This window comes from Hyperolius riggenbachi, chromosome 2 (assembly GCF_040937935.1).
Source record: "Hyperolius riggenbachi isolate aHypRig1 chromosome 2, aHypRig1.pri, whole genome shotgun sequence".
Classification (NCBI taxonomy): Eukaryota; Metazoa; Chordata; class Amphibia; order Anura; family Hyperoliidae; genus Hyperolius; species Hyperolius riggenbachi.
The window spans coordinates 264,281,457-264,295,286 of record NC_090647.1 but is presented as its reverse complement, the minus strand read 5'-3'; the positions used below and the strand labels follow the sequence as shown (position 1 = coordinate 264,295,286).

The 13,830-nt window shown below is 44.5% G+C and overlaps 2 protein-coding genes across 5 annotated transcripts in view; one reads left to right on the top strand and one right to left on the bottom strand.

Moving 5' to 3' along the window:
* Nucleotides 1-3,470: 3,470 nt before the first annotated feature.
* Nucleotides 3,471-13,341, bottom strand: MRM3 (mitochondrial rRNA methyltransferase 3). 3 transcript variants are annotated; one of them, XM_068268606.1, is made up of 4 exons: nt 13,323-13,341; nt 7,273-7,517; nt 5,440-5,607; nt 3,471-4,056 (listed from the first exon to the last, which is right to left on the bottom strand). In XM_068268606.1, exons 2-4 carry the CDS (start codon nt 7,427-7,429, stop codon nt 3,554-3,556), a joined length of 828 nt encoding a protein of 275 aa, XP_068124707.1. In that variant the 5' UTR covers nt 7,430-7,517; nt 13,323-13,341; the 3' UTR covers nt 3,471-3,553. The 3 variants fall into 3 exon arrangements, with proteins under 3 accessions (XP_068124707.1, XP_068124705.1, XP_068124706.1); XM_068268604.1 differs by lacking the exon at nt 13,323-13,341 and adding an exon at nt 12,732-13,289; XM_068268605.1 differs by lacking the exon at nt 13,323-13,341 and adding an exon at nt 7,730-7,785.
* Nucleotides 13,150-13,830, top strand: part of GLOD4 (glyoxalase domain containing 4) — a 72,714-nt gene continuing 72,033 nt past the window's right edge. The window contains exon 1 of one of the 2 annotated variants that reach the window (XM_068268608.1): nt 13,150-13,539. In XM_068268608.1, the coding sequence (XP_068124709.1) occupies nt 13,450-13,539 (90 nt within the window). In that variant the 5' untranslated portion in view covers nt 13,150-13,449. The remainder of the gene's footprint in view (nt 13,540-13,830) is intronic. The other variant, XM_068268607.1, reaches the window with a different exon arrangement.

Genomic DNA, 13,830 nt, shown 5'->3' with positions numbered 1-13,830 from the left:
ATACTTAAAGAGGAATTGAACTAAAAAAAGTTTCTAAATTGAGACTCTTTATCCCTTAGTAATTAATTATTAGATAAAAAAAAAACACTTGTCACATGCAATATAAAAATATATATATATTTGCGCAATTCAACTTTGAGTAAAAGGTTTTTTGGAGACTGGCATGCTCCATCTTGCAGCTCTCACTCCATGGGAGGTGCAGTCAGATTCCCTGGGCGGTGTTACAGTTGTCCCATTCACGCCCACTGAACGAGATTTACAGCCCTGTGTCATGATGTCATCAGCAGTCGCCCAGGCTGTCACAGGACACTGACACTGTAAGGCTGCTGCACTGTACTGTCACACGACTTCACATGTAAAGTAAGCTGTTTCAGCTGATTTTCTTAAGCTTCCAGCTGCCCTGGTCTACCCTAGTTAGCGAATCCTCTCTCATGTCAACCATCTCTTGCCCCCCCCTCTCCTGTAGTTAGCATGGTAGGCAGGGGCAATCCCCTTATGTAATCCAGCTGCCATAGTCTCCCCTATAGGTAGTGCTGCAGAGGGAATCCCCTAAATTGACACTCTGAAGCTCTGACCTGTGAAGCTGCAGCGTGATGTATGATAGTCATACATCACTGTTGTGTCCTCTATAGCTGCTGCACTCTGCTCCAGGAAGTAGAGACATCCTGATACAGCCACTGGGTCTTTAAACTGATGTCACCTCTGAAGCTGCAGCACATCACTGTGCGTCTGATAAAAGCGTACACTCTGTGTACAATGCTCTATTTCCTGGAGCAGAAAGCGTGCAGCAGACTGTCATACATCACTGTGCTGCAGCTATACAGGTCAAAGCTTCAGAGTTTTAATTTAGGGGATTTCCTCTGCAGTGCTATCTATAGGAGAGACCAGGGCAGCTGGATGATGCCAGAGGGGATTCCCCCTGCCTGCTGCAACCTACCTACGGGAGAGTGCTGACTGTCGTGCTGAGTCTGACAGCACAGCTCTTCGCTGTATTAGCTGATGCAGGCCCCTTCTCCCCCTTCCTTCGTCTGCTGGGCTCTGTGCTGTGGAGGGGGGAGGAGGGGGGATCCTCCTCTGTGCACTCAGGCGTGAGTCTGCTGGGTTGCACTGTCCCTCTACTGCGCTTCCCAGCCTCTCCTCCCCCTCCACCATGTACTCTGCTAGGCTCTCTCCTGTATCCTTCCCTGTGATGTCCGTGGTCGCTCCTCCAAAAGCTCTCTCGCACTCCTCTAATCTCCTCTCTCGTCCCTCCGCTGTATGTTTCACTGAGTCCGCTCTGCCTATCATTTCCCCTTCTGCCTTCCGAGGAGACGCCAGCTGAGGACGTCACGTAAACAAAACATGCCTGCAAAAACTCTCGCGAGCACAATACATAGGTGGCATTTAGCTGACGTACAAGATTTCCCAGCATTCTCAGTAAGCCTGCCGAAAAGTTATCAAGTGATTGCCGCGGCATCCAACATCACAGGTGGGAGGGGATGAATTCAATTGTTTATATTATGAGTGTTATTCACGTTTTTATCATATATTGCACAGTTTTTTGACTGATTTTTAAAAAGGATTCCAATGTTTTTTTTTTAAATTTACAGTTCAGGTCCAGAAAGGGAAGCCTCACGATCCTATTGAGGCTTCCCTCTCTATTCTGCTGTCCCCATCACTGAGTGCCCACCACCACTGGGAGATTAGAGACAATGCATTGTCACTAATCAGATCAGGGCTGCTCATCTCCTCTTCCTTGTACATGGCCGTGCAGTAGCTGACTGAGTTTGCATGCACAGTAAGCCGGAGCCACGGGCTCCATGCTACTGCGCATGAGTGGGCGGGCTCACGTGGCTATAAAACACCCATTAATGAGCAAGTAAAGCTGCTTGAAACCTAATAAGTTTACAAGATATATAAAATCACACATGCTAAAGTGTGATTTTATCACCCCCAGGGTCCATATTCCACATATGGTCTTAAAATCCTTGCCCCCAGTGTGAAATTAGGCCCTGGCATTTTTTTCTTTCTAAACCATAGGTGCAAAGGATGCTAGGGCATTGACATAACTCCACCCCTCATATACATGTGATCAAATCTAGACAGACATACATCTGAAATAAGAATTATAGCAAACAAGACATGCTACAGCAGTTCTTCTGTGTCTCATCTCTGTTACACACTGTGAAAAGAGAAGTAATTTGATTCAGGCAGGCAGAGAGTAGGGCAGGGGAGTTAACCAATCTGGAGGGGAGGACACAAAGCTTAACCACTTCACAACTGAGGGGTTTTACCCCTTCAGCATCCAAGCAATTTTTACCTTTCAGCTCCTTCCATTCATTTGCCAATAACTTTATCTCTACTTATCAGAATGAAATGTGTTAAATGTGTTTTTTTATCACTAATTAGGCTTACTTTGGGTGGTACATTATGGCAAGAATTTTTTTATTCTAAATGTTTTTTAATGGAAAAATAAGAAAAAAATTGGAAAAAAATCCTTATTTTTCCGTTTTCGGCCATTATAATTTTCAAATAATGCATGCTACCGTAATCCACGTAATTAATGTGCCCATTTGTACCGGTTATTACACCATTTAAATGATGTCCCTATCACAATGTATGGTGCCAATATTTTATTAGGAAATAAAGATGCATTTTTTTCAGTTTTGCATCCATCATTAATAAAAAGCCCATAATTTATAAAGTAACAGTATTATACCATCTTGACATACATATTAAAAAAGTTCAGTCCCTAAGAAAACTATTAATGCATTTTTTATAATTGTAAATTTATTTCATTGTATTTTTTTACAAAAAAAAAAATAAATGTTGGTAACTATTGGGGAGTGTGGGAGGTAAGGGGTTAATTTAAAATGTAAAAACAGGTCTTTGCATTTAAAAAAAGTACTTTTAGATGTAGTTTTACTATTTGGCCACAAGATGGCCTCAGTCTTTTTTTTGTTATATGTCCTGTAAGCGAAATATGTATGCTTACAGGAAGTGTACTAAAGATGGGAAACTTATTTATTAGAATGATCGTGCAGCTTCTCATAAAAGGCGCCGATAATTGCTATGGGGACTTAGATCAATGATTAGGAATTGCTTTCCCATTCATTGATCTCCTGGCGGGCAGATGGCAACATGAACGAGCGCACAAATAAGCGGGAGCGCTTACAGCAGTGGTGGCAGCGGGAGTACGTATATTTACTCCCCTGGGCGGTTAGATGAAGTATGCAGGGGAGTAGATATACTGTACTGGAGCTGTGAAGTGGTTAAGCATTAAGATAAATAAGGAAGTGCTGCTACAGATATACATGCAAGTGTCTGTTCTATCCCGTACCAGATGTAAACTTTATATGTTCATCTAACTACACGGTGCCTAGACTACATATATGTATTGCTATTCAGACTTTTTTTTTGTCTGGAGGTGGTCTTTAAGATTCTTAGCAAAATGAATGCATTTGCTTTTATAAACAAATACAAGATGGGTGTTTAATGTGCAAGTCTACTTTCAATTACTGATATATAACAGTACAGACTATACATGTAAACAATGCAAAAAGGATATACACAACTAAGAGTTTCTCAATTCTAGCTGTCTTTTTCCTTCAAACAAAAGAATGCTTGCAGCCATAGCAGAGTTTAAGCTTTCTACCCCCGGTACAACTGGAATATACAGCCTCCTTCCACCAGATTTTCCAGTCAGTAACAGTGACTCTAAACTCAGGCCTTTAGTCTCTCCTCCAATCACAAGTGCACTCGGACCCTTAGCCCACTGTTCATGATAGTTTTGAATAGGAACATTGGGAAGATCCAGAAGTTCGTCCACCTCGTCATCACTGGAAGAATAATAATCCTCTCCTTCAACATAACTGACTTTTTTAGAAGACATCCAATCCTGCTTAATGACTTTCTCCTTTGAAGTCTCTAGCAAGGCGTGGTCAGCTACAAACACCTTGGTATCCTCAGATAGGTAATTGAAAAGAATGTCCCATTCCAAACTGGTGATTATTGGTAGGCGAAAGTGAGCACCCATGCCAGCTCGGATTACTTTAGGCTCCCATGCATCAACACAGCCTGGAGGGAAAAACAGAAGGAACATCTTTACCAAGCAAATCGTGGGGTTATCAAAATGCCAACACAGAGTGGAGCAAAAAAGTAAAATCCATCTGGACAAGTATCTACAACAATGCAAAACTAACCAATCAAAGCCTTTGCCCAGAAAAAGAATGCATGATACATATAAGGTATTTGGAAAATGTTTTATTTAGAAATGCAGCAACAAAATATGAAAAACATCTACAAAGATTATAGCATAGCCATTAAAATTAGCAAACAAGGTAATCCATCAATCAGCCTCTCAGTCAATAAAAAAAAAAAAAGGGAATATATACTATGTAAAAGTGCAATGTGCAAAAATGGAATAAGGAAAAAGCCAACCCTAGTCCAGAAAAAATGTACTTGCTATAAAATATATTGCACTATAACATGATTTGTGTTATAATTAAAAGCCCTGTTGCCACCTGTGTAATGTGTGCTAAATGAAGCCACTAGTGTATTGGTTGTCAGTGGGGATTGGAATTTAACCCCCCCCCCCCCCCCTTTTTTTTTTACAGTTGAATCAATACTGTTTGAAATTTTTTCCAATTGTTTACAAATAATTTCCAATTGTTTTTATGACCAGTTTTGTATAGAAGTTATCTAAAAATCAATCAGATTGGACTTGTTGGAAATTATCGATTCGATCGTCAATCCCATGGGAAATTGTATTGTGTGTACCAAGCATAAAGGGAACAAAAATTGTGCCCAGTTAAATTTACCCAGGCCTTCTTCTAGCCCCCTGTTGAGGTTCTGGTCCATCACCATCATTCCACTCCAATCCCTACCGCAGCTGTGCTTCTCTGAAAGCTGCATGCATGACACCCCCCCCCCCCCCCCCCCCATCGTGCTACTGTAGCTGGGTGCTTTTTGTGCTTGCGCAGTTTGTAAAAATTGCAACTGCCGGCCAGGTTTCAGCTTGGCACAGCTGCTGAACAGAGAAGTGCAGAACGACAGCAAGGGAAGCAGGGCCAGCCGAATTGCACCTTGGCAGGATTCGATGGATTCATGTTCAAGCTGTGCATACAAAATTTGCATACTCCTAATAATAATCCAAACATTTGAATAGCGCTTTTCTCCTGTCGGACTCGAAGAGCTCAAGAGCTGCAGCCACTGGGACGCGCTCAAGAGACCACCCTGCAGTGTTAGGGAGTCTTGCCTTGAACTCCTTACTGAATAGGTACAGACCCTAGCCAGGATTCAAACCCTGGTCTCCCATGTCAAAGGCGGTGCCCTCACCAGTACACTATCCAGCCACTACATCTCCTGTATGAACTCAGAATTATTATTTGCATCTCATTGCTATTATTCCACTGATTGATACTGAATTCAGTATATACATGTCTACATTATCTGCATTACCTTTTGTAAGCAAGACCTTGTTGCATCCAGCACCTGCTGCACTTCTCAGGATAGTCCCCAGATTGCCAGGATCACGGATATTATCACAAATAAGAGACAAGGGCAATGTGTTCTTCAGCTGGCTCTCAGGATACTTCATCTTTACATGATCCGGTCTTTTAAAAATTCCTAAAGGAAAATTACATGTAGATTAACATTGACAAATACTAATCAAACAGCTACTGTACATGGCTCCAATGAAATACATTCGGGAACCACCACCACTACATAAAAATAAGCTGTTTTTGCGGTCAAGCATTCCCTAACCAAAATAAATGATCAGCAGCAAATACAGACATTGAATTTAACACTAAATGGTCATGTTGGCCCACACCATGAACAAATAAGAGACCTGGGCATAACATTTAAATGCCCACCAAAAGTGCACCTAATCGTCTTAGCAGCAGGGACCAACTGTACTCAGGCTGTTGCCCCCTTTTGCAGATTGCGGGGCAGGCAGCGGAGAGGTGTAGACAAGGTCACAAACTAAAGTCAAGGTAAGCAGTTAAATTGCAGAGGTATGTAACTAGCGTATGTCAGGGCAAGAAGATATCAGGCAGCATTGAGGTCACAAGCTATAGTTAAATGAGATCAAGTTGAGGGTGGTCAAACAAGCCAAGCTGTATAAAGGAAACACAGGTCAGACAGGCCCAAAGTAAGTGGATAACACCAGGTAGGGTCAGGTGGAACCAAAAAAAGCTGACAAAGCCATCTGCACTGAGTAATATTAGTACTGATTTATAAAGTGCAAACATATTCCATGATGCTGACTTCTTGGAGAGGTTTTTTTTTTACAGGCAAGTGAGTGATTCTTTGGCTTGCATGCCCGTGTGCTGTGCATGTGTATGCTAAATGTAATGCAGCATCACACATGTGGGCACACACCACTGGCTATGGTCATAAGGCAATAGCAGCAGTGCAGGCGCACCTGGAAGTGCACCAATGCCTGGAGAGGAGCCGAAAGTATTACAGCTACAATATGGAGGTCTCTGAACTACCATAGTAAACCACAGAAAAAAGCAGGATATTGCCAATATTGTTTAGTAAATTATATTAGTAAGGTAAATGTACAATAGGCTTCACCCATCTTAAAAGTCACTTGCAAGTCTACCCATTAAAAATAGCACTATCTCCTGTTGGGGAAACAATGGTGGGGGCATGGGCCATCAGATGTAAATGAACCCCGACTGGCCATTAATCACTTTCTTTACATCGGCCGATCCACCTCTAGTCTATCTGTAGAGGTCTCTGCTATCCAAGATGGCAGACAGATTTGCAGGTGCTTCACATTTGGATTACAAAACGCAGTCTAGCAATTGTCATTTTCCCGTACAAATTTTTGTTTGTGGGGAGCAAGAACCACAACGCAATCGTGCCCGAAATGCTGCATGCAGTACATTTGCGGTATATACAAATCACAAATGCTGAAAAGAGAATGGTCCCATAGGGATACATTGTTACAGTGCCGCGATCAGCAAAGCGCTGAAACGCTCCTGAAAAGAGTCCCAGTCTGGACTAGGCTGTAGGGACTGCTCCTATCATTCTGAGCACTTACATGTCATCATCTTAACATTAAAAATTGCTGTCATGTACAGCCAGCAACCTTTTTTTTTTCTTACACGCACCTGCCTGGAAGTTTGACCTGTTTATATGGTCAACCAAATGTGGAGGTGACAACAATGCATTTCACTGTATTGAGTTCAATCTCCCAGCAAGTGTCAAGTATGCATGCTTGTCCTGAAGAGTAGCATACAAACACAACATCATGTACCTGACTGTACACAGTCTTCTTACCCATGATTCCTTGTGGGGTGACGACGTCAGACCACAATTTAATGTCTTCAAATTTCACTTTGATGAGCTCTGCATTTTGAAGTTTATCAGATGGTAAGTCTTTTAACTGATCAACTCTACTAAAGAACATCGTCTGTAGAACGGCACCGGCCTCCATTGCATCCACAAGCAGCCTCCGTCCTTCCAGTAATACCAGGCCATGGCGATCCCGAAAATTCTTAGACTTGGCTATTGTAACAACTTTGCTATATAAAAGGTACAAAAAACATTGTAAGCCTAAACGCTGAAATTTGTGTTTTTTTTTTTTTTATAATTTTTAAATAAACATTTTATATTCTCCTTTGACAGGAAAATATACTGTGTATACTCGTGTATGAGCCGACCCCCAACTTTTACCTCATAAAACAGGAAATAATTATTGACCAGAGTATAAGCCGAGGGCAGGAAAAAGGCACACCTGAGGAAGGGCTCCGCCCGAAACATGTCGTGTGTGCCTCTGCATGCTTGCTAATACAGTGCAATACTGAAGTCATTTGTGTGCCGTCTCCATTTGTGCTAGTACTACGGTTGTGCAGGGGTGGTGTACCTGCAGGAGGTGGGCACCAGCACGGAGGTCCTGCTACAGGCCTGGAAAGGTGAGAGACGAGAGAGTATTGAAAGAGGGCAGGAAAAAGGTAGCTGAAAGTTGTAATTGGTGACCCTTCTCTGTCTGTTTCTACCCATTTTACCCATATTACTGTTGCAGAAGGGAACACCATTAGTCTTAATAATTTATTATTAATCAGCAGGCACAGAGGACTGGGCATACCTGAACAGAAAAAAAAAAGCTACAAATTTAACCCGTCTCCCTACTCCCGCCTTGTACTTTAGTGCAACACAGCTAAGTGAGATCCCCAAAATTGTATCTAGTATTACTCTTCAGTGAGGAACAAGACAGACTCTGGCATTCAGTCCCTTATAAATACTGTAGACTCTTATAGTGATGAACTGCCCAAATAAAGAACACAGGGCTGCCAAGGTAGTGTAGTAGTTAGCAGTCTCACCTTGCAGCACTGGGTCCCTGGTTCAAATCACCAGTCAGGTCAACATCTGCAAGGAGTTTGTATGTTCTCCCTGTGTCTGTGTGGGTTTCCTCCAGGCATTCTGGTTTCCTCTCACATTCCAAAAAGAGCAGCATGCAAGTGTCAGCTTGTACTGCCCCTGCATATGTAGAGAGCCTGCACTCACTTCCTCTGAGTGCTTCCTCCATTTGCAGCTGGAATTTGAGTGTCCTCCTTTACCTGAGGCAAGCTGATAGCATCTTCAGCACTCAGCTTGTGGAAAATTACACCCTCCCCCCTCTGCCTCTGAAATCTCTGGCTGGTAACCTCCTCCTCCTCCTGCCCAGACTGATCTTCCATAAGTCCTTGCTACAGTGCCAAGGCTCTCTGAAAAGCTGTAGGCGAGCTTGTTTAGTTTATAGATAGAGTATTAAAACAAAACAAGAAAAGTATTTGGCTTGAGGAATGCCCTATAAACTATATGAAAGGAACACAATTATGCAATGAGTAAAAGTTTATCTCGGATCCACTTTAAGGTTCCCTTTAAAGAGAACCCGAGGCGGGGTTCTAACAACGAAATCCCCATACAGAGGCTGGGTCTGCCTATAGAGCCCAGCCTCTGTTGCTATTCAGATTCCCCCTAAGCCCCCCCTGCGCTCTGCGAGACCCCATAAATCACAGCCACGCTGCCGACACACAGCGTGTCAGAGCGGCTGTGATTTATGGGGTCTCGCAGAGCGCAGGGGAGGGGGGGGGGGTTAGGGGGAATCTGAATAGCAACAGGGGCTGGGCTCTATAGGCAGACCCAGCCTCTGTATGGGGATTTCGTTGTTAGAACCCCGCCTCGGGTTCTCTTTAACTAGCTGTTCATTTATTTGTCCCACCCGTTTGTGTAAACAGTTATATGGGAGGAAGAAATTCATTATTAAGTGTTAGGAAGAGAATGAATAAGGTACTGTTAACGTTAAAGGATATTGAGACGACACAATACATTTATTTTTACTTACCTGGGGCTTCTTCCAGCCCTTAAAAGTCATGTGTTCCTCCCCGCAGCTCCGGTTTTCTCCCAGGTCCCCAGTGGCAGCCTGTAAAGGACCCCCCAAATGGATCGGCACCACTACTGAGCAGGCCCAGTACGCTCTTGATGTAGTGGGTGGGTGTGTGCACACCCGCACAGAAGGCGCCGACCAATTGATTGGGAGTCGGTGTTCCTTCACAGGCTGCCACAGGGACCTGGGAGAAGACCGTAGCTGTGGCAAGGGACACACTTGACTTCTAGGGGCTGGAAAAAGCCCCAGGTAAGTAAAATAGATTTATTGGATATCCTTTAAATCAGCAAAATGGCAGCTCTTATGAAACATACAATATATTTTACAATGTGACCAGCAAGGTGAGATGACACTGTCCATTAGCGAACAGTGTAATTTAGTTATGTTAAACATGAAAGAGATTACCGTATATACTTGAGTATAAGCCGACCCCCCCCCCCACACACACACACACACACACACTTTTACTTAAAAAAAGGCAAAAAAAATATGAGTGTCCCGAGTATAAGCCAAGCACCTACTACAGGATAGTAGATAGACAGGAGTGCAGTGCTGATCCCTCACCTGGCACAATAGAGAGCTGTGTGTGGTCTCCCCCCACCCGAAGCAGTGTTCCTGACAGTGACTGCCTGTGTATGTGTCCCGCGGGCATTTGCACAGCAGGAGCACAGTACCGACAATGGCTATCATTCATAAAGCATTTCCGCATGCGGAAATGCATAGAACAGCTGACTTTACCGAACACTCGGCAAAGTCAGCATTCATAAAGGCTCTTTCCGCATGAAAAAATTACACTACCGAGCAGAGCAATACATTTCCGCCTTGTGCGGAGTTTTTCTAGATTTATCTAGAAAAAGTAACAAACACGTCCATTCATAAAGATTAGAGCAAGCAGTATGCGGAAGGAAAATACCGCTTGCTCGACAGTAGCGATAGGCGGGCGGATTACTTTTAAATGAATGGGACGGACCTCCCAAGCAGCATCAGACAGAGCAGCGCACGGAGGGAATCGGGCAGCTTTTATGTTTCCGCATGTCTTCCGCCACGCTACCGCCAGCTTCCTCCAGAAAACCTCCGCATTTGTATCGCAACAGGCTACTTTTTTTATGAATGACCACCCTGAAGTCATAAGCACCGCTTGCGGAGAAGAACGGTGTTTTCCCGCACTACCGACTGCACCTTTATGAATGATAGCCAAAGTCTCCCCTCTCCCGGCACATTAGGGAACTGTGTGTGGTCCCCCCTTCCCCCGCCAGAGCAGTCTTTTCCACCGGAGCAGTAATTTTGACAGTGCTCGCCTGCCTGAGTGTCCCACGTGCATAAATACAGCATACCACACACACTGCTCCCTAATGTGCCGGGTGAGGATGAACATTGTCGGTACTGCGCTCCTGCATTGCATATGCCCACGGTACACTTAATCACACAGGCAGGTGGACGCTGTCGGGAATACTGCTCCGGCGGCAGGTACCACACAGCTGAGGGGGGACATTGTCAGCACTGCGCTCCTGCTGTACATATACCTACAGGTTACTCACACTGGCAAGAATACTGCTTCAGCAGGGGAAGACCACACCTACACACACACACACACACACACACACACACCCACACACACCTACACACACACACACCTACACACACACACACCTACACACACACACACCTACACACACACACACCTACACACACACACACACACACACACACACACACACACACACACACACACACACACACACACACACACACACACACACACACACACACACACACACACACACACACACACACACACACACACACACACACACACACACACACACACACACACACACACACACACACACACACACACACACACACACACCTCTAATGTGCTGGGGGACACTAGGTTAATTGGTGATCCGAGTATAAGCCGAGACCTCCACTTTTGGGCCACTTTTTTTGTCTCAAAAACTCGGCTTATACTCGAGGATAAACGGTAGATCAAATTAACCTCCCTAGCATTATGATTATTTCCAGATTTAGGGTCTAAAAGCCGTGAATTTTTTTCACAAGTTTTTAGACCCTAAAAACCAAGGAAAAAAAATAAAACATGCCACATAGAGATATGCAGCAGCTCCTGCATATAACTCACTCAGGCACGGGATTACCGCTTTTACCTGCGGATTTCAATCCTGAGCCTGACTCGGGATTACCGCTGAGGAGGTTAATAAAAAAAAAAAAATCTAAATAATTAAATGCATTATAAATGCAATATATACCAATATATGCAATTATAGTAGAACTACGTTATAGTAAATTCAGTCCTCAACCATGCGCTTGTATGAATATACAATGGGTACTTATCCGTTAGCCGGGCGCATCCGGCAGGTGGCGCTAATTACTATTCCCCCTCCAGGCCGCTATGGATAGTCGGGAAAGATGTAACTCTGGTGGAGTTTTGTCGCCACCTGCCGGATGCGCCCAGCTAACGGATAAGTACCATACAATGTATTACCAATTCTGTCACAGTAAACTTCTGATATACTAAACTACTTGGCCAGGTCCACTGGAGTTTACTATGAAGGAATTATATTGTGTATACATTAGGTAACTCAATGCCCTAGTTCAGCCTCTTTGAATGCACATTTTAAATACTGTAAGTATTTTGCTATTGCACATAGTTATTTCTTACAATAAGGCCTCTTTCAGACGGACGTCTGAACTGCACGCTTTTCACTCCCCAGTGCAATTAGGGTGCAATTTAAATGCAGATGAATTGCAGTGGTTGTAACACCACGCTTGTCAAGTGCTGACACCTGGTAGTGGTACCTGTGGGCAGAGGACGGCTGGGCTCAGATGTGACTAAGGTAATACACTTGTCTAGCCCTGGCTGATGCAGGAGAGCAGTTGAATTTACTGCCTGTCTGCTGCCCCTCTGAAAGAAACCTAAATATACTGAAAGTACCTGGCTGGCTAAGTCCCATACTTCTGTGCTGCCAAAAGAATGGAAGTTGCTTCCCTTGCCTTGGGCCCCATTTTATCTTTAACCTTTTCCTGGGAAAGCAGTCTACTATCCTACCCAGATTCACTTCCAAACCTAGAAAGTGGGAGACCAGGAGAAGCTCTCCAAGTAGACACAGCAATTAAGATCTTGTGAGGTTTGTTCAATACATTTCACCTTTATATATATTACATATAATACTAACATACTAATATTTATTAAAAGCTAAACAATGGTAAAGATCAGGTTCAGGTGCATTCTGTACAGCAGCTGATTGGTGAGCTCTTCCTGCTTTTGGATGAGGGTCATCACTGAGCTACACATGTTAGAGAAGGGTAAAGCATGTTGGAGAAGGGTGAAGCATGGAAGTGACCGGTTTACCTGAGCCTCTTATCCCCAGCTTTAGCCTTGTCAATTTTGAGTTCCTGTTTGCGGGGGATGTGATCAGCTGCCTTCTGCTGGATTTGTGTCTCTTGCAGAGGGTGGGCTGACCGAGCCTGTGGCCGACTCTCCTCTTTCTGTTCCCTCCTCTCGCTCTCTGGCGGGATAACCCGGACAGGCCGCCTCCGCAGCGCCCGTACATGCCGGGTCACCTGCACGTTCACCGACACCCGGGCTCCCACCAGCCGGCTACAGCTCAGCACGCTTCTCATGAGCGCCGCCATTTCCCTCACCTCCTGACCTGTCGCATCTAGTGACGTATGCGCTGTATTCGCATGCTGTGGTTGGCGGATTGTATTTCCGTATAGTGGGGAAGTTGGAGCATACGTGTAAATAGTGTCACGCCAGCTAATGGGTCATTTAGGATTGCACGTATACAATGCATTCTATATATACATTATGTATAGGTTATAGAGAGCCACGCCCATTTTTTTTTTAGGGGGGGTGGTCTTTCAATACCCAGCACCGGGTGCCAAATGCCCTAGGTACGCCACTGTAGAGAGGCATCACTGGAGGGGAGAGGGCACACACAGTCACATGACAGTACTCTGGCGTCCCAGCCAGTCGTCGCCCCGGTGATAAGAGGTGATGTCACTAGGAAGCGCCGACACAGCTGAGACGGGAGGACTGTAGCAGACTAGTAGTGACAGCAGCAGGGATGGGAAGCAGGAGAGCTCTACACTATGTCCTGAAAGTTGGTGACCGGGGCCAGACAGCTCGCTTCTACAGAGATGTGCTGGGCATGAAGGTGAGGACACTGCACCATAAGGGGCTCAGGGGAAGCTGAGGGCAGAGTCCTTCCTCATTGATGCTCTGGGAGAAATCTCAAGCTCACTCCAACCTGAATTATCGCAAATTCTTTCTGTTTTAAGAAAGCAAACTTTTTGTTTTTCTTAACATCTTAGTAAGGGGGCTTTTAGGACCATTGTAGTCCCTTACGCACTCCAATGAGTTCTGGGTCACCATGAGCTTGCTGGTTAGTCTGTACCTCTCATTCCCCTGCATGAGTCTACAGCTAAATGACAATTGGTCAGGCTCT